The following is a 25,699-nucleotide window of genomic DNA, read 5'->3' as shown; positions in this document are numbered from 1 at the left end:
AACCGGTAAAAGGTACTGCTATCGGCACAATGGTGTCCCGGGCTAATTTTTTACTACCGGTTTATAGTACCTACTGGTGATATGTATTTTCATAATAAGTATCCTTCTAAGCAGTGGCCTGCACTACATACATGCACAAAAGCACTGCATACCCTTAATTCTTGGTATGACTCATAAATGCGAAGGATTTTTCGATTTTATGGCACCTTCCTTCTTTATGCATACCCTGGTCAAAAACCCTGTGCACGCCACTGCTTCCAAGATCTTTCTATGTTCTGCTGTCTTTGATAGATAGAATTATACTCAATATCGTAGCAAAAATCTCAATACCAGTAAAACTCTTAGTCTTAACGTATACAAAAACAACACTTTTTTTCTCTACAATCATGTGTTAAGAATGTGCGGCCTTTATAACGAGTTGGTTTCCTTCTGCGATTTTGACATCTACAATCATAAATCTGTATCTTTCATTGAATCTCTGCATAGTTGCAGAGAAAGTAAATAATCCCTATTCCTACTAATATTATAAATGAGAATGTAAGTTTGTTTGTTACGCAAACACGCAAAAACTACTAAACCGAACACCATGAAACTTTGTACACATATTTCTGAAGGTGTTAGTATTAATATAGGATGCTTTTTTATCCCGATATTAAGCTCAGTTCTTTTGGGAGAGGTGTAGAAGGTGTTTGACGAATTTAGACCATAACGCCGTCAAATGATAACCGATTTAAATAATTACTTTTATACTTTAGAGGTTATAATGTCTGTTTAATTTTGCCCAAATTTCGTATAGATCTGATAAATGTGATTGGAGATAGAGGACACAACTATTCAGCGGAAGGCAGCCAACCCGTCATTTAAGGCTTAGCTATCCTAAATACATAAAGTGCGTGGAATTATACCTAAAAAGAATGCCACATGTCTTTCGAAAAACAAAAACAAACGCAGACAAAGTCGCGGGCAACACCTAGTTTTTCAGAATTTAACTCCACAGTGTATTCTTTTATATGATATGTAAATTGTTTTTGAAGTTATACTTCTTGTGGCGCGTTAGGGAAAAATGGTGAGAGTAAATTTTTGCGATGCGCGCGCACACCGTCACAAAAAACCACACCATGGAGTTAGCTATAGTCAACATTTTAGTTTTTCTAAAAAAGTTTTGACAGTTGACTTTCAATAATTCAAACAATACCTTTTATCTATTGTTAGTGTCGTTTTCTCTACAAACGTAGAATAAGGAGTAAGATAAAAATTTTAAAATGTTTGTTATCTTGGTACGCTAAAGAAGTATAGCATCTTACGCGTGTACATAAATAAGTACACGCCGCCCGGTGTACATCAATTTGAGGCTTAGGTATTAAGTCTTATGTGCCTGTAATTACACCGACAACGACAGACCGGAACACAGCATTGCAACAATGCTGCTTAGCGGCAGAAATAAACATGGCGATAGTACTTCCCCGGACGAGCTGTCACAAAAAGGGGGTCTCATACCCCCATGTTAACATACTTGCTATACATGTATTATATTTTATATATCTACCTTTAATACATATAACTCTGTAACAGTTTACCCCGCTACCATCTTAGACTGTATCATTACTTACCACGAGATGAAATGACAAATAAGTGCTTAATGAGTAAAAAAAAAAACTCAGTGAAATTATTGCACATTTCATACCGCGTAATACGGGAAAACGTACTCTTAATTAAAGCTTTTCGCGGAGTATAGCAAATTAAGCTTATTTTTGATAATATATCATGGATTTCCGCAAAGTAACGCCTGCTTCTATCCAGTACTCTTAATTTTTGCGCAAACAAAATCACGGGCTACTGTTAGTTGAAAAAAAAACTAACCTTGGAACGTGCATATTAACGCAAAGTTCAGTGTAACGTACAGTTTCCGCTGTTGACCGCAAACATCAAGTAATATTACTTTTTGCTGTCCGCTTAGTGATTTAGTTGTGTTCCCCGAAAAAGCTACTGATTATGTTCGAGGAATGCTTTTTGTTTGACCTCTCCACTGCTCTGTATTAGTGCGAGTGTCCTCTAACTCTTTATTGCGTTACATATATATGTTTAGATATATGCAACTTGTAACTGAATTACGAAATATTATTGAAGGATGCATAAGTATATTTCATAAGGAATCACCGTGTAAAAATTATTAAAACAAATAAAGCATATTTATTTTTCCATACAAACGAATTCAATTTGATGATAAAAGACCGCACGCACATAGTACCTGCACTATGCAACGCGTACCTAAAGTGTCAGGAATGACATGATTTTAATTTTGTATGTGATGTTAGGGCTGTATCTGATTTCTTGTCGAATGGTTTACTCAAAATCTGTTAGCGTTTAGGTTTCACAGATAAGTCTCAGGGACAGTAAATAATGTATTTCTAAAGCCTCTGAAGTATTAACTTTTTTTTTTATATTAACGATAGGCCAGCGGTTGACGAAAATCATGCCCGTTAAGAAGCAATGATGAGGTCTAGGTTGGAGCACGCTTGCCTAGAAAAAGCCTATTCGATCTAGCCTTGAAGGTACTCAAATTATACGTGGCGGGAAACACAGTTGCCGGGAGGGCTTTCCACATCTTGGCGGCACGTAGCAGAAACGTTATCAAGAAATCTGTTCCCAAAATGGTACAAAATTATTTATATACCTTAAGGTTTGACTTTGCCAACAACATATTTCAATAAGTAGGTACTAGGCCATCGACTTGACATTTGGAATATTTATGAATATTAATGCTCGTTTCACTTTAATGTAATACACAAAACATTCTTAATATCTTTTTCATTTGCAAAAAGTGAAGTGAAATTTATTTTCTTAAGCGTACATTATATACTAGTTATATACACATGGAAATGAAACGTTTTGTATATTGTATATCTTTGTTTGCAATATCTTGACTCAACACAGAAGATTATTTTGATTGCCATGATTGAGCGTCTACAAAAATAATTGCAATTGAATTAAATACGTCGGTGAACTTTTTCGTGCGCAACGATTTTCGAAATGACAGTACATAAACATAATTCCACTTCGAATATATATCGTATCGTAAATGCGAACCTGCGACCTTGTTTTCACTAAATAAATTTCCAAATAACACCTTTTACTTCCAATTTTGGTTGCGGCAGAAATGTTTTAAGTATTCCATAAAGTATTTTGGTACATGCACAAAAAACATCTAGCGTATAATGGTTTTTATGTATACCTTTGAGCTATGACAACATTGATGCGACCACGCGCAGTATTTGTTTATATACAGAGTATTGACTCTTATTTTTGACTCTAGTTGTGTTTATTATTCATAACTCAAAACGTTACATGTTCTCAAAAATTAAATATGGCAAGCGATACAAATTAATAGTGTCTGAAATAACTGCCTTCAATTATTTAAACCGTGTAACCCGTTAATAAGATTTTAGATTTTTTTGTCTATCTGTTTGACCAACCTAAACTCCGGCTTGTATGTACAATTTATGGTTCTTTCAGATTCAGAGGACAGCTAAACATATCTTATTCCTCAGGAAATTCAGTTTGCCTCCATTCGCTTCGCGGCACGAGTATCGAGAAACTGCTTATACATAAATATGAATTGATGATCCGAGTACAAGAGAATTGCTCTCAATCGATTGGAAACAAGGCTCGTGACACCCTGGCGCCAACGAACGTGTCCTGTTTCCGACACAACCACCGACAATCTGACAAGTGAATCTGTATCCTAGTCCCAAGAGGTTAAGAGTCATTTCCTTTTACCTCAAATGGACACATAAATGTGATCACATGATTAACATTAAGGACAGTATTAATAATCCTTTTGATAGCTGCCATTAGTTAGATTCAAGCTTGAGGGTGGTATGCCCTAGTTCTGCTGATTATGACACGGTGATTGCCCAGTGGGTTGTAGCTCGACTTCACTTTCGGGGCGCCGAATTCGAATCTCAGCACGCAGCTCTAACTTTTCCAAGTAATGTGCGTTTTAAGCAATCAAAAATATCACTTACTAAAACGGTGATTTCCTTCATCGTGAGGAAACCTGCATGCCCAAGAGTTCCCCATAATATTCTCAAAGGTGTGTGGAGTGCACCAATTCGCACTGGTCCAGCTTGATGGACTACGGCTTTAGCCCCTTCTCAATGTGGGAGGAGACCCGTGCCGTGTATCGGGACGCATATGGGGTGATATGATGATTTTGTATTATTTCCTTCCGCACGCCTGTGATTAGTAACATTTTTTTAATCCAAACTTATATATCAGTTTATGTATAAGAATTAGGTCCAACTTATCTTAGGCGTTCATTAAATGGGAGACACTTTATTCTTGTAATCTTATAATGTCACTACACTACATTAGCTTAAAAGGCTTAGCCTTTTGAGTCTTCTTACTATGTCCATACTGTCGAGGAACTGATGAGCTCGATGGATCGCCTCGATGTTTACATGATGATGTAGCCTATGTTCATGGGCTTCGGCGTATTTTTTAATATCAATTGTAATATCCAATAGACCATTCGCGAGCCCCGTTGATGATGATGACGAATGTTTGTTACTGGAATTGACAGCTTACTTTGCTCTGCAAGTTATAGGGAATCAATACGTGATTTTGTTGTGATGTTGTGTCGTTACTGCCCTTTCTCATTTCGCAAAGTTGCTAATTTTGCTCAAGTCCATGTTTGAATAATAAACAATACCATATCGATAACAATAACGGTAATGTTATAAAAACGAGTTCTGTAGACAAGATAACCAACAAAAAACCTTTAAAAACCAAAAGACCTCGAATATTTCCAAAAACATAAAATACAATAACGAATTTTTCTGACTTTTATGCCCATTTATGTAAGCGAATAAATCAAAGTTATGTTTCCATTTAACAATTTAAATGTTTAACCTTTTAAGGACCAAAGTAATGTTTTTATTTAACAATTTAAATATTTAACTTTTTAAGAACCAATAATTGTATTAAACTTTTTCAATAATACGCGTTATACGCAAATTACATACAATATGTTTATAAATTTCTGATGTCTGCCTCGTTTGTCCAGCGAGTTCCACTACAGATCCCAAGGTCACGTTCAATTACCGAGACAAAAAGTTGTTTTTGTTAAAAAAAACAGCTCCTGGTTTTTACCACTGACATTTGATAGGCAGTGTTGTGTTTGCCAAACTCCTTCTCTGCCATGACAGAGGAAGGCTGTGGCCAGCAGTGGGTTCCAATGTTGATTTATTCATTTTCACATTCATATGTGTGCGTACAAAAGTAAGTGGGCGGGCGGAAGTTTGCGCAGGCACAGGGCGGGCGCGCGTGTCGGCGGAAGTTACTCCGAGCGGAATGAGCTGATACTAACATTGCACTTCTGGTAATAGATTATGTTTTGTTTTATTGTTTACGCTTCATTAATCGCAGAGGATGCAGATGTTTGTGACCAGTTTCAACGACAAGGCCTTTGGCTGGTTTACCTATGCCTTTGGTTGCATCGAAGGTTGAGGCTAGATTATTTCTGTGTACGCTAAGTTATGTGTTTAAGACCAATTAAAAATATTAACTAGGTATTGCAAAAAGTTAAACTTACGCAAACAATTCTTCTTGCTCTTATCTCTAGTTATGTGGGGTCAACTCAACATTTCATTCAGTCTTTGAAACCGACTTTCTGTTTTTAATTCGGCTTATTTTTTTACGACCCACCACCTGTCTGACATAAAACCGGTTTTGGAAATATTATTTTTATTACACTGTTCGCCAAATATGACTAGCAATCGCTGATGATGAGTTTCGCTCGCAGCCAGTCAGTCACATTGCAAATCATTGTCCGTTGAACCTGCTCTACCTTATTTGTGTTTTTGTTATTTTTCTCTGTGGTTACAATAAAAGTGTATTCATTCATTCACAAGGCTGACTGGCTGCCCATTTGTTGTGCTGGTATGGGCGCTTTGTATTCTGCGATAACATCCGCTACTACTTTGATTGTATTAAACTAGCTGTTCCACTCGTTAACTATAGTCTAATAGACATAATGCGTTATACTCTCTTATATCATAATCAAGAAAGAGAATGTACGATACCTTAAGTGTTAAAAAAAACACTGAAATTCACTTTTAAAATGCATTGTTTTTTACCCATTCACAAAAACTAGGACATTTAACTATCAAGAAATCGACATAACCTTATAATAGGAAGTTCTGTAATAATCAATTGAAATTTAGCCGACTAAGTTTATTACAGGCGCAAAAACCCTTACCCGTAGCCCCTGGCCGGCATCCAATCAAGTGCGAAGAGCATCGGTGCGTTTGGCCATTTCTAATTATACCCGGCCGGGCTCTCCGTTTATAGACTAACCGAAATAGCCGACGGGCTCTTATAGCTATGCCTGTATGGGGCGAACCGTAGACGAGCTAAAAGTGTCCTCGATTAAATCTGTCAGACCGAGCCGAGTAGCTATGGGTATGTCTGCCGTGGAGGCAAACAGACTTACTTACCGTGGGATAATTGCGTAAAATGTATAAAATGCTTGAAAAAGAACTAGAAATGTAGCTATTAGTATTTTCACGTAAATTGAAGTCGGTTGGCACTAAAAACGACAGAACGAATGATGGCACAACTTCAAAAATTGTGTTAAAACTTTATTTTTTTCTACTTATTTACTAATTGAAGTGTTTTTAGAAACGAGTGGCGTTTATTTACGTGTTTGATTTGCACTATAATGCATACAATTTATAAGTGCAGTTTGACTCTCTACTTATGGAAACTAAACTCATAAATCACAAAAATCGTCAATCGGTGACGCAATATCGATCTACCTGTTTCTAACGCCAGATAAACGAGTAGAAGAAGACGATCTAAGAAACTAATGTATGTATTGCGAAATACAGTGGATAGTGAGCTGTCAGTCGAAAAAAGTGATTGGAAGAATACTTGTTGCGCCGGCTCCAAAAAAAAGCAAGCAGAATAAGAGTAAAGAGAAAAACTCCTTTATTTTTTTTTTGCTGTATTTGCATGATTAAAAACAAATATCCCTTCCATGGCATTATATAAATCTAGGATTTGACTAATAACGACAAGATACCGGGAGGTAGGAGTTATTGCCATCGTTCGATACGACTGAAGTCTATATATTATAATGCAGTAGGTATAATGCAGTAGGGTAGTAGTATTAGCATGCAATGCAGCAGTACAACTTATGTCATGTACATTGTGGTTCTTTATCAAATATAATTTTAATTGTTTTTTGAAATCAATTTTTTTATTAAATAATAATTATTAGCGTATTAATAAAAATCCTTATCAATTTAATAAAATATCTGGCAAATTTATTTATATATTAAAGGTTTTATTATTAAATTACTGTATCACTAAACTAGTTACGACTATTATTCCTTCCTATTCATATGTTTTACCTACTTCTTATCACATCAGCTGCAATCTATACAGATTTTTCCAAAATAGCTCGACCACTGAAATTCTTTAATCTCTCAACAACTTTTCCTGTTCACCTAATCCAAAAAGTAGTCTGAAATCTCGCTGTTTTCATCGTGATTCGTGAGTAATCGCTATAGCACCCCTCCTGTCATCAGAAGTAAAATAGACCTAATGTCACTGGGTTTAGATTCGCAAATCCTGTACTTCTGATTTTTGTTTTACAAACGTTCTGTCAAAAATCTGAGCAAAAGAATTTGAGCTTTACTCTAATCCGAGTTAGATCTATTTTACTCCGATGTTCAAGTATTTCCAAACTCAAAAACGACTCCTCGATTGGCAAATCTTACAAAGCGGCACACAGTGGCCGGTGGGCTGTTACTGCTGTGAGTAGCAGGAATGCCGCTGGTACACCGCGTTAACACGAGCAGCGATCAATCTGCGCCGCGTGCTTGGCACCCGAGCGGACGTAAAACACGCGTGACTCTATTCAGCTGAATATTTGTTGTGCAATGGACTTGTACTTGACCGCACGTCGCTGTTACACCTGATACGTGTCACGGCTGTTAAGGCGATGCGTCACAGGCTAATGCATGCTCGCGTTGAGTAGTGAGCTTACTACCGTTGCTTAAAGTAGTATTTTCGAAGTGAAACTTCTTTAAGTATCGTTGTGATTTCAAACTCGGTGAAACGAAAAATAAGTCCATAGAGACACAAACAGGATTCAGCCGGCGAGATAATGAGATAGAACACATTAGACGTTCTCGCCTCCATGTGTTTAATATGAATGATTTGTTTATTTTAGTATGAATGTGTTGATTTTGATGTTTTTTTTAAAATCTGGAAACTTGAATTTTTAATTGGAAAAGAGCAATCTGCTGAGTTTCTTGCCGGCTCTTCTCAGTGGAATCTACCTTCCGAACCGGTGGTAAAGTCACTACAAACAGACTGACTTGACGTTTCAAAAGTGCTTATTAATTAGGCCTACTTCAAATAAATGAATTTTGAATTTGAATTTAAATGTCAGTTTCATATGAAACACCTTTATATCATTAATGCCCGTTGCCACTAGTGACGATCAAGGCAAGGCTTAAAGAAGTAACGCCTAATCTAATGAGATTGCTAGGCAAACATCAACCGTTCACCAATAGTTACCACCATTAGTTACCAATAGTTACCAATAGTTAAGAGTTGGTGAAATATTTGTTTTTCTATAGACATGACCCAAATCATTAGGCATTGGATAGGCGAAGCCTACGTTTAGACACAACGGGCATAAAATAAAAATTGAATTTGTAAAAAAATTGGTACCTGCCTAAACACTTGTTAAAATAATACCCACTACTGAAAGAGATTTACCATCTTCAAGCCCCTTGATGGCATTGAAATTATCATCTTCCACAGGATTTTAATGTCCTACAGCTGGGAACTGAAATTAAGAGAAATTAAATGTTTGTCTAAACATAAGATTTTTGGGAACAGGCGTCAACACACAGTTCTCAATCCCACTCTCTTATGTGATCTTTAACTCTAGTAGTTCTCTCTTTTCAAGTTTTACTCGTCATCACCAGTTTCCATAAGCGGAGATGGCAAACAACTAAACCTACGAAACAGAACTTAAACTGAAATCTTGTCCCAACACGTTATATATTTTTTAGGTAACATCTAGGTCGCACAAGAGGAACTAGACCTTTTGCTCCTGCTGTAGTTTTCCTCGTTATCGAAAGCAGTGCAGCTAGTTATTCTGAACCGCAAATGAATGCAAGCATGCACTCCGCATCTGTCGGCTTGTCGGTTTGTCTTGGGCGACGCGAGATGGCACCTCGCCAATTGGGTGGCGAGGCAGCGGCTACGGGCGCCCAGCCCTCGGGAGATCTCTGCGATTGACCTCCACACGCTGACTCATCGCTAACGATTAAGATCTCTTTAATTTGATCGGCGCTCGACAGATCCAGGGCTGAGATAAATGGCCTTTTTGTTTGGCGTCTAAAGCGTAGCTAATGCCGCACGTGGGAACTCTCGTAGGCTTATTGATAGATAACGCTGTTTGTTCTTGCATACTCATTTTTTTACATCGACTTCCATGAGTATTTAATTAACAGTGCAAGCCTTTACGTAGCAGTCGATTAATTTATTTTATATTACATTGATCTACTAGCTGCTGCTAGCAACTTTCTCTGCGTTTAAGTAACATTAGTTTGACTCTAGGATGCAAGCTATCTCTATTTCTATAAGGTCGATAAAGTTGTTGAGCCAAACAGAGTTGAAATAGTTGCAGTTGAGTAAATAATAGACGGACGAAATCTCGCATTAACAATCGTCGTTTTTTACATCATTTACAATTGCCTAATCCTATTCTACCTTAAAATCAGAGGAAGAGGAGGGGTCACTGACCCAAAAAATTGGTTCTTTAGGTGTTGCTGTAAAGATAAGCAAGTCGATCAGTTTACACAGTTCGTTGGAAGTGTAGTAACGTTTTTATCTGTTCTCTAAGCCGCGCAAAATGCGTGAGGCCGAGGCGACCCACCGTCTGCCGACAAGCAATACGTGTCGTGCCCCGTGCATCGCGGCCAAGGCGACGACCTAATGCATCTCATCTTACCACCGACCAAATATCTATGTCACACGTCACCTATCGCGTATTAATATGCTCGAGTTTTCCACTGGGACTTTGACATCAATTCCTTTTGAAGGGAAAATTTTCAAAAGTAGAGTCCAGGTTTGTTCTTTGAAGTTTCAGTAGATTAATAATAGTATAAAAAGGTTTGTTTAGAACAAGCAGTTTAATTATAAAACAAAACCTACATTGTAAACACTCAAACCCACACTACACAGTACACAGTGTGTACAAACGAAAAAAAACGATTAAGTAGTGTGTCTTGGTGTGTATAATTTATCTCATTTTCAATATAGGCTTAAACCAAAGTTTAGGTGACATATTTTAAAAACTGGTCCTTCGAGCCGGATATACACTGATAGATGCATTCAACGGGAAAATGTCAGGAGTAGTGTACCTTTTTGTGGCAAAGCTGGTCCGCCTAGCAGCGTGGCTGTGTTCCTTGCATGCCCTGCAAAGTGTTGCTCTTTTTATAGGCGATGATGGTTTTACACTTCTATCAGGTGAGTTATCTGCTTGGCCCGTCAATCATTACTATATCAAACAATTACAGAACCATAACCAGACTGCAGTCAACACCAAGGTTCCTTTTCAAGATCCTGGTAGATTTAATTGATTGGCTCACTGTGCACGTTTGCGAGCTGCTTCGGTCACGCCGATATCGGCACTCATTCGTAACAGCTAATTAATTAATCGGTGCGGGCGGAGCCAACTGCACTCACGCGTTATGCCTCTCACCGGTGAAGTGCCGTGCATTTTGTTGCATTTCTAAGGTCACATTGTTCTTTAGTTTTGATCAGTGTTTTGATCGCTTCGGGGAATGGATAATCCCTCCCCATAAATGAAGTCTTCCTACAAAAATTCGAATTATCGCTACCAGCCTGCTGCCACCACAAAAATGAAACTATGTCCTTTTTGACATAATTAGTAACCCGAAAGAAAGTAGCAACAAAAATGTGTATTGTGTAAATGTGAATTACAATTTTTTAATACTTTTTTAATGCACGCATTTCCAGCGGGTGGGACACCTTGTTCTTAAATAGATATTAATTATTAAAAATTATATAAATTGTAGATGGATGGATCTTAAGTCAAAAGACATACAAGTTTGAATTTTTACGTATCTTACTGTTGACATTTTAGTTTGCAAAATAAAAAAAAATAGATCAAACAGAAAAGGTACTACAAAGTTTTTGGTTAGCAGACTGCACCACAAGCTAGAATTACCTACTTGTATCACATCTATAACTCCTAATACTACATAAATTCAAGTAAACAAGCGGGTCTATTAATTACTCTCGATAAATAGCTATTTTAGTGCAGGAAAACGTATTAAATTGATCTGACTGCCAATACCTACATAATGTAATGTTGCTCAACAAATAACCGATACCATGAGCTTAAAATAAACGATAGCCTTGGTTTGTGTTTATTTTCGTGTTTCTCATTGCGTTTAAATGTTAATCTATTGATTTTCCTTCCTGTACTTAAAATAACACTACAATAGGCAATTATTAGTTAGACAAATTATGCTACTGGTTACTCGTTGTATCGAGCGGCATGGTGCTTATTTAGTTGATCGCAAATCTTTAATGTATAGTCAGTGCCATAAATTTCTATAAAAATCATCATTATCAATCTATTACCAACAGGGCACGGGTTTCGACTAAGATTGAGGTTTGCGGCTGTAATCCACCTCGCTGGTCAAGGGCGACTCGGTAGACTTCGCACGCCTTTGAGAATATAATGGGGAATTATATTCCTGAAAATGCACTGTTCTCCTAGCACCGCTGCTTTGGACAGTGATGTATAGAATATAATATGTTTATTGACCAGAACTACACATACATATATTCTGTATATAATCAGAATATAATAACTATTAATCTATTACTTAATTATATATTAGTTTTAAGTCTGTGAAGTGTCGTGCGAATGGGTTCGCCCGTGGATACAGATACCTAACTACCTACTCTACAATGACTCTACCAATGACCTACTCACTATATTGTATGTACAGTTGGTTGGTTACGAAATTTTTGTTCTTAAATTAAGAGTAGGTAAGTCCCATCATGTTGTTATTCAAGTTTTAGTTCCAAGATACACCTACTTTAATTTACATTTTCGACGTAGAGGAATATTCCGTTGCATAGTATCGGAGGATTTGCATTTGTTGGAAAGTTACCGGCGCACGCGCATGTTAGCTTTAATGAGGCAAAGTGGAGGCAAGGCAACTGATACGATCATCGGAAACGTAATCCGGCCATGCGCTGAAAATGTTGCCAATTATTATTTCAATATCTTTTGTTGATTTCGTGTTCTCGGTGCCCAGTGCTCGGTAAAGTGCCGAAAGTGTCGGTTTAAGTTTTTATATAGCCACTTTAAAAACAGATTTTTCTTTACGTTAGTGTTTTACTACATTCTTCTCGCAGTTACGTTCAGACGTTTGCGCACTGAAGATTTATATTTCCTTTATCAACCCATGACCTACGAGGCACATGGGTTGGGTTTAAACCGTAATCCATCACGCTGGCCAAGTGCGGTGTTCACACGCCTTTGAGAACATTATGGAGAACTCTCAAGCATGCAGGTTTTTCAAAGTGCTCAAATTAAAAACGCCTGTAACTTCATAAAGTTATGGGAACTTAGTCTCCCCGTAAAGGGAAACAGAAGTTTTGTTTGTGGACCTAAGAAAGGAGCACTGCAACTGTCCCACAGAAGCGCATCGGCAAAGATAAGTCGTCCAAGCTGACCGATAGCGGGCGGAAGGGCGACAACCTCGCCGGAAGCGTTATCAGCTAGCTGCGGACAGCTGCGTTTGGGCGCGCTGGCTCTCATGTCGCCGCTGAATGAATGCAGCACAGCGCGACATAACCTACATCACTTGACGTCGACAACCCGATGTGTTATGTGTGATATGTAACTGTAGCTAATACTCAATCTCGCTATAGCACAAGTTATCATTTTCTATAGAACTAAGATATTTTCCAGCTATCTCTGTCAATGCTAAATTTTCCAAAAGAAAACTGTAACATGTTCTCTACTATTTTTTTTTTGTTCAACAATATTAAAATTATTCTAGGTGTATAAAATTGCATTATTTTAAGGGGATTGACGATTTTTAAACATTATCTAATGTTTAAAAAATGGATACAAATCGTTTATCTAAATTAGGGCAGCACATGGGTTATGTGATGTAAGCTTGGAAGCCGTTTGAGAGTTTACGACCAAAGGTATATACTTACTTAAATCACCTCGGCTGCCAATGTTATAAAAATAACATACCCATAGCCACATAGTCGGATTATTTTGGTATGGCTTGTCGCGACCAGAAATAGCGCAGTCGACGCGCACGCGGAAATCAATTAAATCGGTGTATTTTAGTGTATTTTAGAAATAGCCACGCTCTGACAGTCAGAGATGCTGATTTGACCATTGTCGACCAAACAGTGTGGGTCTTTCTATTTCAGTTCAGAACCCTGAAATATTCTAGTCGTAATACATTCCTAACCACAATTTGTTTCTCCTAGAAGCCGTTGGAGCTATTCTAGAACTATAATAGTTCTAATTGCGTTGTACTTTCTAACTAGGCTTTTGGCAAAGCGGAATTACTCGACAGCATTTAGACACCGCTAGTTTGACTAGTTTTAGTGGACATTTTCCTGCATTCTGACCTAAGCAACGAGAAGGAATGTTGTAGGATCAACACGAAACAAATTTTTGGGTATAATCTCTCTTAATCACAATTAATGTCGTTCAATAAAGATTTTAGGCAACTTTGACCGTGCCCTGTTCATAGCTGCTCATGGCTGAAAATGTTTTCTCTATTAAGATAGAGAGAGTAGATACATAACAAAAAATTGTTTTTATTTGTTTCAGGTAATACGAATGGCGCAATGTGTAGACAACATCGTGATAGTTTTGACGAAGGTAATCTTAACATTATTAATAATTATTATTCTGGCTATGATAAAAAATAAACAAAAAATAGAATCATAAAAAACTGCCAATGCTAAAATAGCTAATTTAAGAATACAACCAGGCTATTTATGATTAATGTTGAATTCATTAAATGCCTGAGAATAACTTATTAATATTCAAATTAATTGAAATATTTTGTTGTCAGTAGGTACAGTAGGTATCCTCATGATGTTGAAATAATGTATAAGCATGACATTTAATAATATGGCAATAATAGGCTTAAGTGGCTTAAAAAATATAAATAACTGACTCAAAAGGATAAAAAATACAATAAGTATCATCATCATCATCATTTCAACCCATTACCGGCACGGGTCTCCTCCCACAATCAGAAGGGGTTAAGGCCGTAGTTCACCACGCTGGCACAGTGCGGATAGGTGGACTCCACACACCTCTGAAAAAATTATGGAGAACACTCAGGTATGCGGGTTTCCTCACGATGTTTTCCTTCACCGTTGAAGCAAGTGATATTTGAATTGCTAAAAACGCACATAACTTACAAAAGTTAGAGGTGCGTGCTGGGATTCTAACTCACCCCCTCGAAAGTGAAGTCGAAGTCCAGTGGGCTATCACCGTGTGTAGTAGGACAAAGCCTGTATTGTTTGTTTATTAAAAGAGCTTGAGCTCTGCAATGGTACTTTTATCAGGATGATGATGTTGGTGTAAAATTGTGAACTCAACGAGGCGAAAAGTTGATGATAAATGGTACCTTTTTCATACTATATTGATCCGACGACAACCATAAACAAACTCTATTCAAATTTGAGCATTGCGACATTGAAGATTTTGTAAAAATTGTGGAAATAGTCGCCGACGACTGAAGCACAGGTTGGCCACTCCTAACATCCCAACCATCGCTTACCTATCGATTCGAGTATTAAACTCGATATCATCAATGTAAAATGGACATAATATCACTCGTTTTAGAGTCGCAAATCTTGTGCGTCTAATTTTTGCTATACATAAAGACCAAGCTAAAGGATTGTAGGCAAATTTGAGCCTAAATGCAATGCAAATAATCCATTTTACTCTTATGTTCAAGTATTTCCATACTCGTAAACGACTCTTCGACTAAGCAAGAATGGAAGTAGTGATAATCGATGCTAAGCTTTAGTTTGGTTGATGACGCGTTGTCCACTTGTTGACGACAATTTGACAGTCTTTTACGATATCGTAAGCTTAACTGGAACTAGCGATGAAACGGTGTTGAGTCGATAAATGTATTAAGACCTATAATCGCTTTTAAATGAATATTAAAATATTAATTCCTAAAGTTGGCGATCTTCTAGGAATCTGGCGATTATTCTTTACTAACTTTTACAACTTAAGGATTAATTATTTCGTTAGTTATAAATTAAAGCAATGTTTAAATTTGACGTCATTCCGTTGCGTAGGCTGTACTACCCATTAAAATGTCACTCAGCGGTTCAAACAACAATTAACTCTCAACTTGACGCAATAAAAATGGGTAGCGGGTCGCAGAAATGCTTAAATTAACTGTGCCAGCTAATGACGTTTTCATTAGTTTAAGGCAAGTTTTTTTTTTAGAGATTATTGCTTTATCTATCTATCTAAATATAAAAAAGAGAAGTGTGTGGGTATGTTCCGTATAGGCTCCGAAACGGCTGGACTGATTTCAATGAAACTTTCAGGGAATCTCTGGATTGACCTGGCGAGTAATCCTGTAAAGTTTGGTGACGTTCGGAGCACTTCTATTTTTGAACTGTCAAATACAGTTTTTATTTACTATGATGATATTCTATTGTGGGATGTACATGGGTGTAAATAATGATCTTCACCCGCTCGAGAAGAGAATAGAAGAGAATGAATACGGAGAGAAATAAATGATTTAATATATTATGAGACTTAAATTAAAAATTTAATGATGTAAGTTTATTGTTTAAATAAAATAAAGCAAAATCTAGCCCGGCGAAGCGGGCTGGGTACGCTTGTTGGTCTATAAAAACTAAATGAAGTTTTAAAGTAAAGAAAAGAATTTGTCCACGTGGTACAAGTTGAACTGAGCTTTGACTGTTCAACTTTATCATCAGCCAACTAAAATCCTTCTACTAGACACAGGAGAGAGGGTTGAAGAGCATAGACCCACCACGCTGCTCCAATGTGGGTTGGTAGAGTATCAAACTCGTGGCATGATATTATAGATTAAAGTACCTGCCTACTGCTGATTTATTTAAAAATATCATAGTTCTGCTATTTTTCTGGCCCCTATCAAGTATTTTAAATGAATCACATCCCCAGAAGTCAATAAATAAATGGAATACCTACCTATTTAAACGTTTTGTTATATAAAAAATGTAATGATTTTGGCAAGTATTTAATAAAACACTGAAATATTAATAACGGGCATGATCAGATAGTAACCGCGCTATATTTTTATGTTATTTTCTTTTTAGAGGTCAGCTTTCAGTTTCTAAAGGTCAGATACCTCTGACCTTTCCGCACCCTGTTGAAGGGATTCGTTTACCGTGTTGCGGAGCCCAATGTCTATAATCAAAAACGATCTAATCATACACCGAAGTTGCCACCATCTTCAACTAAACTGTGATAGATAATTCTATATTAGCAACAAGCACTTCCTTTAACGATAAGCCCCAAGGACTAGCTCGCACTTGACCAGATTAATAATTATTTTAACCAGTTAATACAATGTTTATTACGATAGTGGGTTATAAATAGTTCAGCTGTTGAGATAAGTAGTTGTTACTATTATTCCATTCCATTTTTAGTTCAAGTTGGGTCAGCGACAAATCTAGTTCTTTTGCCTTCGCCTTGGATTGGATTGATTTGTAAGTTTATTTGATGTTATAATACAGTTAACCTTCCCTTTTGTAGTATAAGTAAAAATTCGTTATACTCAATTTCCACGCACTCTTTGTTACTCATTCGGTTCCTTTTTTATGATTTTCGGTTTGTAGGATGCAGACATTTGCAATGCCTAAATTGAATCATAGTCAATAATTGGTACGAATTCATTGAACTCTGTCGATACAATATCCGGTGTTACGCAAAACTTTAAAAATAAGCATTCTGAGTACAGTCTGTACTTTAAAATAAAAATAATTCATCACCTACAAATATGTTATAGTCGTCAAGTTGGGTAACTTTTCTTTGATATTACTTTGACAGTCGAGCGAAAATTCAGTTGGGATTAGTTTACACGTGTTTAATGTGTTCAGCGGTACCAAGACACCAGTTTCGGAACATATCCAATGAAATGCTATTTTGCGATGACTTAACTACATTTAAGTCCTATCTGTCCTTATTCTATTTAACATAATATATAGACCAAAATAACTTTGACTACAGCCAATTTTAGCGGTTTACCAAAATGGATACTTACTTATATTACCTAGCAAACAAAGTATAATCCCAATAAAATTCGCGTTAAAATGCGCCCACTTTCAGTTAAGTCAACAGAATGCTGTATTTTGTGTTTAGTAATTTCTGTTTGTTCGTCCCGCCTCCACATTCTAGTGCCCATCATCGCCGCTATATTTAGCTGCGCGTCATCTTTGACTTAATATAGAATACGCACTCCATAGCTGTTATCACAATCTTTAATATCAGTGAATTACTTTGATAAGAATATTTTAAATTCAAGGTGACCATCACTATAATACTACTTCGTAGAATTAACAATGTTACACGAAATTCTATAAGTATTTTTAATATGATAAAAAATGTAGTCTGTTTAGTAAAACGGATGTAAAAAATTGCAAATTCTTGAATTACAAATGGATATCTAACGAAAAAACTTGAGCTTCAATGTGTTTTGTTACGATTAGACTAGTAATCTACATAAAATCTTGATCAGTTATGATATTTGTAAGAACTTTCAAACGACCTTACCATCTAGTTGTTTTAATTTAAATTATATGAAGATCTTATAAAATTCTGTGCCGAAAATCCTCAATTAAATCCAAAACTATACATTTTTAATTAGTATAGATAGGTTACACTCCAGGTGCAATAATTCCTGAGCAAATAACATGAAATTAGTACTGTAGCGTCCAGTGCTTGCATTAACTGAATTGTACTTTAGAAACCTTTCTTTCATAATATCATGCGATCAAAAAAACTTTCCAAAACAATATTCTGGACTGAATCCGTACAAAACCGTGCTTGGTTAAATCGTGCAACACCTAAACAAAACGGGCCCGAAATAGCCCCTTGTATAACCACCTCCGAGAATAACCCGTGAGTGGGAAAGTATCGAACAAGTTATTTTTAGCTTCTGCCGGCGCAGCACTTGTTTGAGCCTTTGTTGGTCAAAAATAACCCACCATCCCTCCCCGCTGATAGATGTGCGCTGCGCAACGAGGGGAGGAGAACAGGTTGCGATGATCTGTTTTTAGTCTCTTATTCTATTTTCATGCTGAATGCATTCGTTTAGTTTGTTAACTCTCTGCGATGTCCGACTTTAGATTGTGATTCCATACACACACATACATTTATCTTTTTTCAAACATATTAGACTATCACACATTTTTGTAGACTCTTTGCTCTGAACTAAGTTTCTACCGTACCGTACCGAACCGTTTGTAACTGCGTGTTTCGCTATTTAAAGAAAATATTTAACTCTAGTAACGCCACATACAAACTTGTGTTCTAGTAAGAAACTTTGACGAGGATTCAACGTTTTATTTTTTTAAGACTGGATTTGTACAAATAAATCAAAAAATTCCAAATCTAAAATTCAAAAAGTAGGCCTAGTTTATAAGCACTTTCAAACGTCAAGTCAGTCTGTTTTTTAGTGACTCTACCACCGGTTCAGAAGGCAGATTCTACCCAGAAAAGATTTGTAGTAAGGTGTTGCCGCCTTAGTTATTCCAAGTTTTAGTTTAGGTCTGTTAGTTTGTAGATATTTTAATGTAAATCTTCACAATATGACATAATTTGAACGTAGTTGCTTCTCTAAATTTGTTTATTCACAGAATTGAATGATGATATTGTTATTTTTAACATTTTCTATATCAATCGATATCATTATCTAAAGCTTACGTTGGGTTTTCCCAACTCGTTATCTTAAACGTGATGAGGAAAAGCTTTAAATAGTTTTATCTTTTCGATTTACATACATGGCTACGTCACAGATAAACCATCTATCAAATCGTATTTAAAATTGATTATTAGTGAAGGAGGTGTGATCGATATATAAAAGTTTAGTTTATTCGAAAATAATTCAAATATTTACGTATTGAGAAGAGTGTCTGTTTTTTACCTATGTTCAGTTTAACCGTTAAAACCATCTTGATGAAATTTAACTCATATTTTCCTCATGGATGGAAATAGGATAATATCTTTCCGGGAAAAGCTGATATAAGTTGGTATTTAAAAGTAGCATTAGTTATAATATGCATGGCTTGACCGTTAAACTTATCTATTTGAAATTTCACATAAAAAGAGTTTGCATTCTGGAGATGACCATATGACATAATAAAAACCAAAAATAATCGCGGACGATCTCGTAAGCAACAGCTAGTACTTTATAGTATAAAGCAGTAACAATGCAATCTAAATACAAGCAAATATTACTAACATAAAAATAACATTTACCTATCGGCACGTAAAATGAAATTGTCGTCTGACATATCCAGTTATGAATCTAATAATAAAAGATCGGTACCTATTGCCTCATATTGTATTATTGTCGAAAGAAACAAAGGGTTTGATAAATATATAAAGGTTCTGAAAATATAGCAATGAATTAATTGATAACAAACTCAATTTAATAGTCGGCCCGCGTGCCAAGTGATTTAACTACATCGGTTAGCATATTGCAACTCATCTTACCGTTTGCCAAATCTGCGAAGAATCCGCTTATAACGGAAAAACGTTAATGCTGTGGTCTCTCATGAATCTGTAAAATGGACATTCAGTGTACAGTATCAAATGGGTTTAATAGAAAATATGCGCGGGCTATAATCAACGTGGAAGCAACAGCAATAATTGAAAACCATTTTGTTTTTTACAATCTGCTAAACTCTTGACTCTTGATCTTAAATAAAACCCCAACTTCCATAGTATTAGTATTTTTATTTATGATAAAAATTTGGTACTAAGGCATTGGAATAAATTACAGAAAACTTTTCCTAACCTACCTATCCTACTAATATTATAAATGCGAAACAGAGTTTGTTTGCTGATAACTTTAGTAGAGTAGTAGCCATACAAGGCACGCTAAGGATTTATTAGGACGTTAAAAAGAACGACCATGAAGATGAAACAAAAAAGCTATTAGCTGCCTAATCAATGACGTTAGGATAAAAAAGCGTGATGTTTCAGAGTGTCAAGTGGAAAGGGTAGTTTTTGTGGACCTGCTGCGAGAGCGGCGTCGTCTCCCCCGCCTCGGTTGCGGCTCTATAAACGGACGCATTCCGGCGTCGTATTTATAGCTGGAACTAATTCTGGATACGAGTTACAACTAATAAACTGTCGCGAGTCGACACGTTTTTTGCCTCTTCAAATCATTTTTGTCAATAATTAAGATATTTGTTACACTACGTTGTTTAGTCGGTAGTTCGTTTAAAATTTACTGCGTAATTGATTTTGTAAACCAACTGGGAATTTTTCCTTTAAAATTGACATTGTTAATGTGAATGTGTTTTACATTTCAGTATAACAAATAATGAAATTCGAAAACAAATTTAATTAGTTTAGGTATAACACTTTAAAATTTTAATGTTTTGGAAATCTTATATTGATATGGTTTCGATACCCGAGACCTTGATTTTCGCATGGGGATTTTCTGATTTCTGAAGTTTCGTTATATCAAGAAATTAGGTACCAGCCCGGAATTCTGAACCTCCCCTTTGCCTCGGAAAGTATGCTAACTACGAAAATATTTACGGTTATTGTCACTCACTTTTTGCCGATAATGGTTAAAACCTATTGCACGTATTGGAGCAGCGCAGTCTTAGCTCTCACCCCTTTCTTCTAGAACGCTTCCTCTAAGTTTTAGTTTTAAGTTAACGGATGAACCTGTTTGTGTTCTCTGTCGATATAAAAGCTTCCCCTGAATATTAAACGTACCAATTTCCAAAAAATATTAAACGTAGGTACGACGGACAGTTTCTTTATAAGTATTTAACCCCCCATTTCACTCTCTTAGGGATGGAATTTTTAAATATTATTTCTTAGTGAACACCTACGCTTCATAAAGAAAACACACTCCAAATTTCATGTCCGCAGGACCAGCGGTTTAGGGTATGTGTTGATTTTAACGTCGTATTCAATTCCTTATTTAACTCCTCTGGGGGAAGAATTTCCAAAAAACTGTCGTACAAAAAAATGTCATACATTTCTTTATAGAATTTGAAGAGCTAAAATACAAAGTTTAATGGCTATAACTCGAAAAATGACAGAGTTAAACTCCTATTTAACCCCCGTGGTAATGGATTTTCGTAAAATCCTTTATTGATGTGCGATATCATAACAGAAACAACTGTCCAATTTTCAAGTTTCTAACCCCAGCGGATAGGCGGTGCGTTGATTATCAGTCAAAACTTTGAATTTTATATATTTAGATTATAGATAGGTACTTCAGAAGTGCCTGTGATACTACATGTATAAATAATTACTGAAATTGAATTTTTATTTGTCCAGTAGTGGCGACCTCTTAGGATGATGATGACATCGGTACTATTAAATGTTTTTGTGCTACACGATGCGGATGCGATTTTTTTTGTCAGTAAAACTACAGTTGTGTCCAGCTGCAGGATTGGTTGGGTGTTGCAATAAAATGAAAGTTTCAATTTCGAGATCAATTAATAGACTTGAGCCGTCCGATTTGATAAGTTGTCCGTTCGTAAGCGAATAATAAAATTATAATTATAAGTTTCGTTTGGGGATTTGTCATGTTCAATAAAATATTTGTTATTTTGCTCGGTTCCACTGTTATTTATTGCTCTGATCATTATCTACTTGTTTGTATTTCCACGAAGTTTTTTTTAAGTGCTTTACCAGATTTCAGTTGACTAAACGAAATGACTATGATTTTATTAATGGCTGATTTGACGGCCATAAGTTGCGTTTCGTTTCCAAATATATAATGTTTATTTTTAATTTAGAAAAGTGAAGTTCTACATACGTACGTACAACTGGATATTAATCGAATAAAGAAATCTCTGAAACTATAAAGCCCACTTACTGAGATTTAGGAAGATAGGTTTTTAATCCCCTAAGAAATAGCCCCTATCGGAAATATTTAAATATCGTGATGAAGTTTATTTACACAGTGCGGGGTTGGTGAGATTCCGTACGCTGAATATAATGCGCACGAAATTATGTTTAGCGAACGGAAGATTTTCGCAGTGCGTACTAAAATTTTTTTTGTTACTCAAACCCACGGGAAATTAGCAATTCTAGGCACATAAAGTCGCAGACGACTCATCATCATCATCACATCAATCCATTACCGGCCCTCTACTGAGCACCGGTTTTCTCCCACAATGAGAAGGATTTCAGGCCGTAGTCCACCACCCTGGCTCTGTGCGGATTGGTGGACTCCACTCGCCTTTTAAAACATTATGTAGAACTCTCAGGCAATCCAATTTGCTCGTAAACACCACGCTGGGCAGACGGGTCGGTGATCGCAGTATATAGTATATGCTATTTATGTTATATATAGTTGATGTAGTTTATGTTACGACATATTTAAAAAAATTGCACTTTCCTGTTTCCATAATCATTTTCTTCTTTCATTAAGGGTTGTCTGGAGGAGATCGCTTAAAGCGATAAGACCGCCTTTGCGCATTTTTATTTTTCTTGTATTTCTGGTTTCAATATATTTAATCTTTATCCCTTAATTGTGTGCAATAAAGAATTTATCTATCTATCTATCTATCTATGGTTGTAGTAGCACAGAGAACGGGTTATTCAATAGGGTATTGTTTGTTTTTTTAATGACTACAATATTGGTATTATATATCATTTTATAATTAACAGTTGCAACCTCATAAAAACAGGGACAGTACCAAATCGAGGTCAACAAATAAAAATATCGTCATAAGAGACAAAGAGTGTTCACATGCTGTGAGTCAACTGGAATCCTTGCTGTAGTCTTTGTATGGGCTAATTTTAGCCGGCTAATTATAGGCGTGATTCATTCCTGCGCAGTTACTCCAAACTAGATTGTCGTAAATTATTACTACCATCTCTCTGATGGCGGACGGAAAACCGTTTCGCTGTGGTTACCATACTGTGATGAAAGTGTTTACGAACAATGTTATTTTTTTATAATGTTATTTATATTATTAACGTTGTTACTAATTCATTCTCTCATCACTCACACAGACAGTGTTATAAGATTTTAATACTACACTATACTATTGATGAATTTCTTAATGACAAGGAAACTAGCTGCTCCGCTTTCATCTCACTCAAGATAGAACAATGATTGTTAAATTATAAAATTATGTTGGAAAAGAGCAACTGCTGAGTTTCTTGCCGGCTTCTTCTCGGTAGAGTCTGCCTTCCGAACCGGTGGTAGAGTCACAACGAACAGACAACTTTACGTTTCAATAGTGCTTATTTGAAATTATTGAATTTTAAATTTTGAATTTAATGATTCATCTTTGTCTTCTACATTAATTAATGTATTCATTATTTAAAGGTTATAAGTTTTGAACTCTGCTCATACGAAACCTTTCAAAGAATGCATAAGTAAACGAAAGTGAGAGCTCCCACTATATCTACGGCAGGGTTTGCCCATATTCACCACGCTGGGCACACGGATTGGTGAACGCATTCATTATGATGGTAGTAATAAAGAGGTCGCTTCTGCCCGTTCTCCGCTATATTACCTTAGTGGCCTTGTACACTTGACACCCGCGGGAAGAGTAAGGGTGATGACAATTGTATTCTGATCTACCGTCACCACACACAGCTGCGACGTTGAAATCCTTGTAAAGATCCTTTCCGATCCGAATCCTTGTAGAGATTCCTTGCAAGGATTATTTGGTCTTTGCCTTTAAGTCCAGTTGTAGAAGTCCTTCGGTTACGGTGTTGGCCTCTTTCTGTAAAAGTAAGTCCGTAAAGTATACCTTTGGATAGTATGCTTGAACTGTTGGCTGGATCTTAATTTACTTTTTATGTTCAAGGGTTTTGAGAAAGTTGCCATTGTTTCTCTTTCCTTTTAAGTCTTATCATGGTATATACCAGTTTGGGTTTGGTTATTATTTTATACCTCTTATGGATTGACCGGCCGCTAGTTTTATTTTTATTAAAACTCTAAATGAAGTATATTCTTTGCACGATCGCGTTATCTGTATTCGAATGTAATCTACATATAATTTTAATCGATTTTACATTTGCAGTGCGGCATGATTTTAAAAAAAGTTTCCAGAAATGTATTGAATGTAGGGTTTTTACAAAGTCAACGATGAAAAGAAGCTCAAGACTTTCTTTTCATCGGTACAATGAAAAGTCAACCAACGTTACGTTTAACGTGCCCCCATCTAGATGGAAGGATACCAAAGGAGGGAGTGGCTGGAAACAAGCGGCCTTGGACCGTTGATTTTTGACGACCTTCTGGCGCAATGGTGAGCGCTGTGAATTTAAACACGAGGTCCCGGGTTCGATTCCCAGCAGGGGCAATTTGGGAATTTATAATCTCTGAATGCTCTCTGGTCTGATCTGGTGCGAGGTGTCGGCCGTGGCTGTTTACCACCCTACCGACAAAGACGTGACGCTAAGCGATTTAGTGTTCCGGTGCGATGTCGCGTAGAAACTGATTAGGGGTATGACTGCAATACTCCCGGAACCATCTTACCACTGCATCATCACTTACCACCAGGTGAGATTGCAGTCAAGGACTAACTTTTAGTGGGATAAAAAAAATATGTCAAATATCTTTATAAAATGATGAGTGGAATATTCAAAGCGCTGATTTGCGTCATTACAGTGTTTATGTACAAGTATATAAATATAATTATTAGGCTGTTCATTCACTTCGCTATCAAAACAGCCGTTGAGTCGTATGCGAAGTGTACAAACAACTGTCGTGCGACATGCCTCGAATAGTTGGCGGAGCTGACCGAGCGCGTGGCTGCTGCGTGATTGTGTGATGAGGGGGTGTCGGGAGTTTGTGCGAGTCTTCGGCAATCCACAAGTTGGGCTTCTTCTTAGACCGGCACGCGTTTGGAACCCTTGTAGCTTTAGTTTTAAGTTTACGAATATAGTAATCGCCATCATCTCACTACCGTGTAATTCCCATGTAATGTACGCATCAAAAGTGCCACCTTTAGGCCTACTTGAATAAAGATATTTTTAACTTTGACTTTGAAAATGATAAAAACAATGACCTTGACACTTAACTTATGCCACTAGCTGTAATAACAACAGGTCGTAGCGTGATGCTATATAGCCTTTAACCTCCCTCAACAACTAAAAATCGCGCTTATAATCTCTGATATTAAATAATACGTTCAATTTAATGTGTTCTTATATCGATACAAAAAACTTTTTAGCAGTAAGTATAGGTATGCAAGTATACATTTGGATCTTAAATCTTTATAGGTTAAGAACTAGAAACATAATTCATAATAATAATATAAACTTATATTCTTATATTCTTATAATTAACGTGGATATACAGAAATTAACTGTCCCTAAGCTAGGTATAGACCTGTGTTTCAGGTGTTCCTT

At 36.5% G+C, this 25,699-nt stretch overlaps 1 protein-coding gene across 1 annotated transcript in view; it reads left to right on the top strand.

Moving 5' to 3' along the window:
- Window positions 1–25,699, top strand: part of LOC120628916 (histone deacetylase 4) — a 109,529-nt gene that overhangs the window by 45,814 nt on the left and 38,016 nt on the right. Inside the window, 1 exon segment of the mRNA XM_039897586.1 lies at window positions 13,931–13,981. Within this exon segment, the coding sequence (XP_039753520.1) occupies window positions 13,931–13,981 (51 nt within the window).

Source organism: Pararge aegeria, chromosome 13 (assembly GCF_905163445.1).
Source record: "Pararge aegeria chromosome 13, ilParAegt1.1, whole genome shotgun sequence".
Classification (NCBI taxonomy): Eukaryota; Metazoa; Arthropoda; class Insecta; order Lepidoptera; family Nymphalidae; genus Pararge; species Pararge aegeria.
Note: the sequence above shows the minus strand (reverse complement) of the source record. Positions and strands in the feature narration are given on the sequence as shown.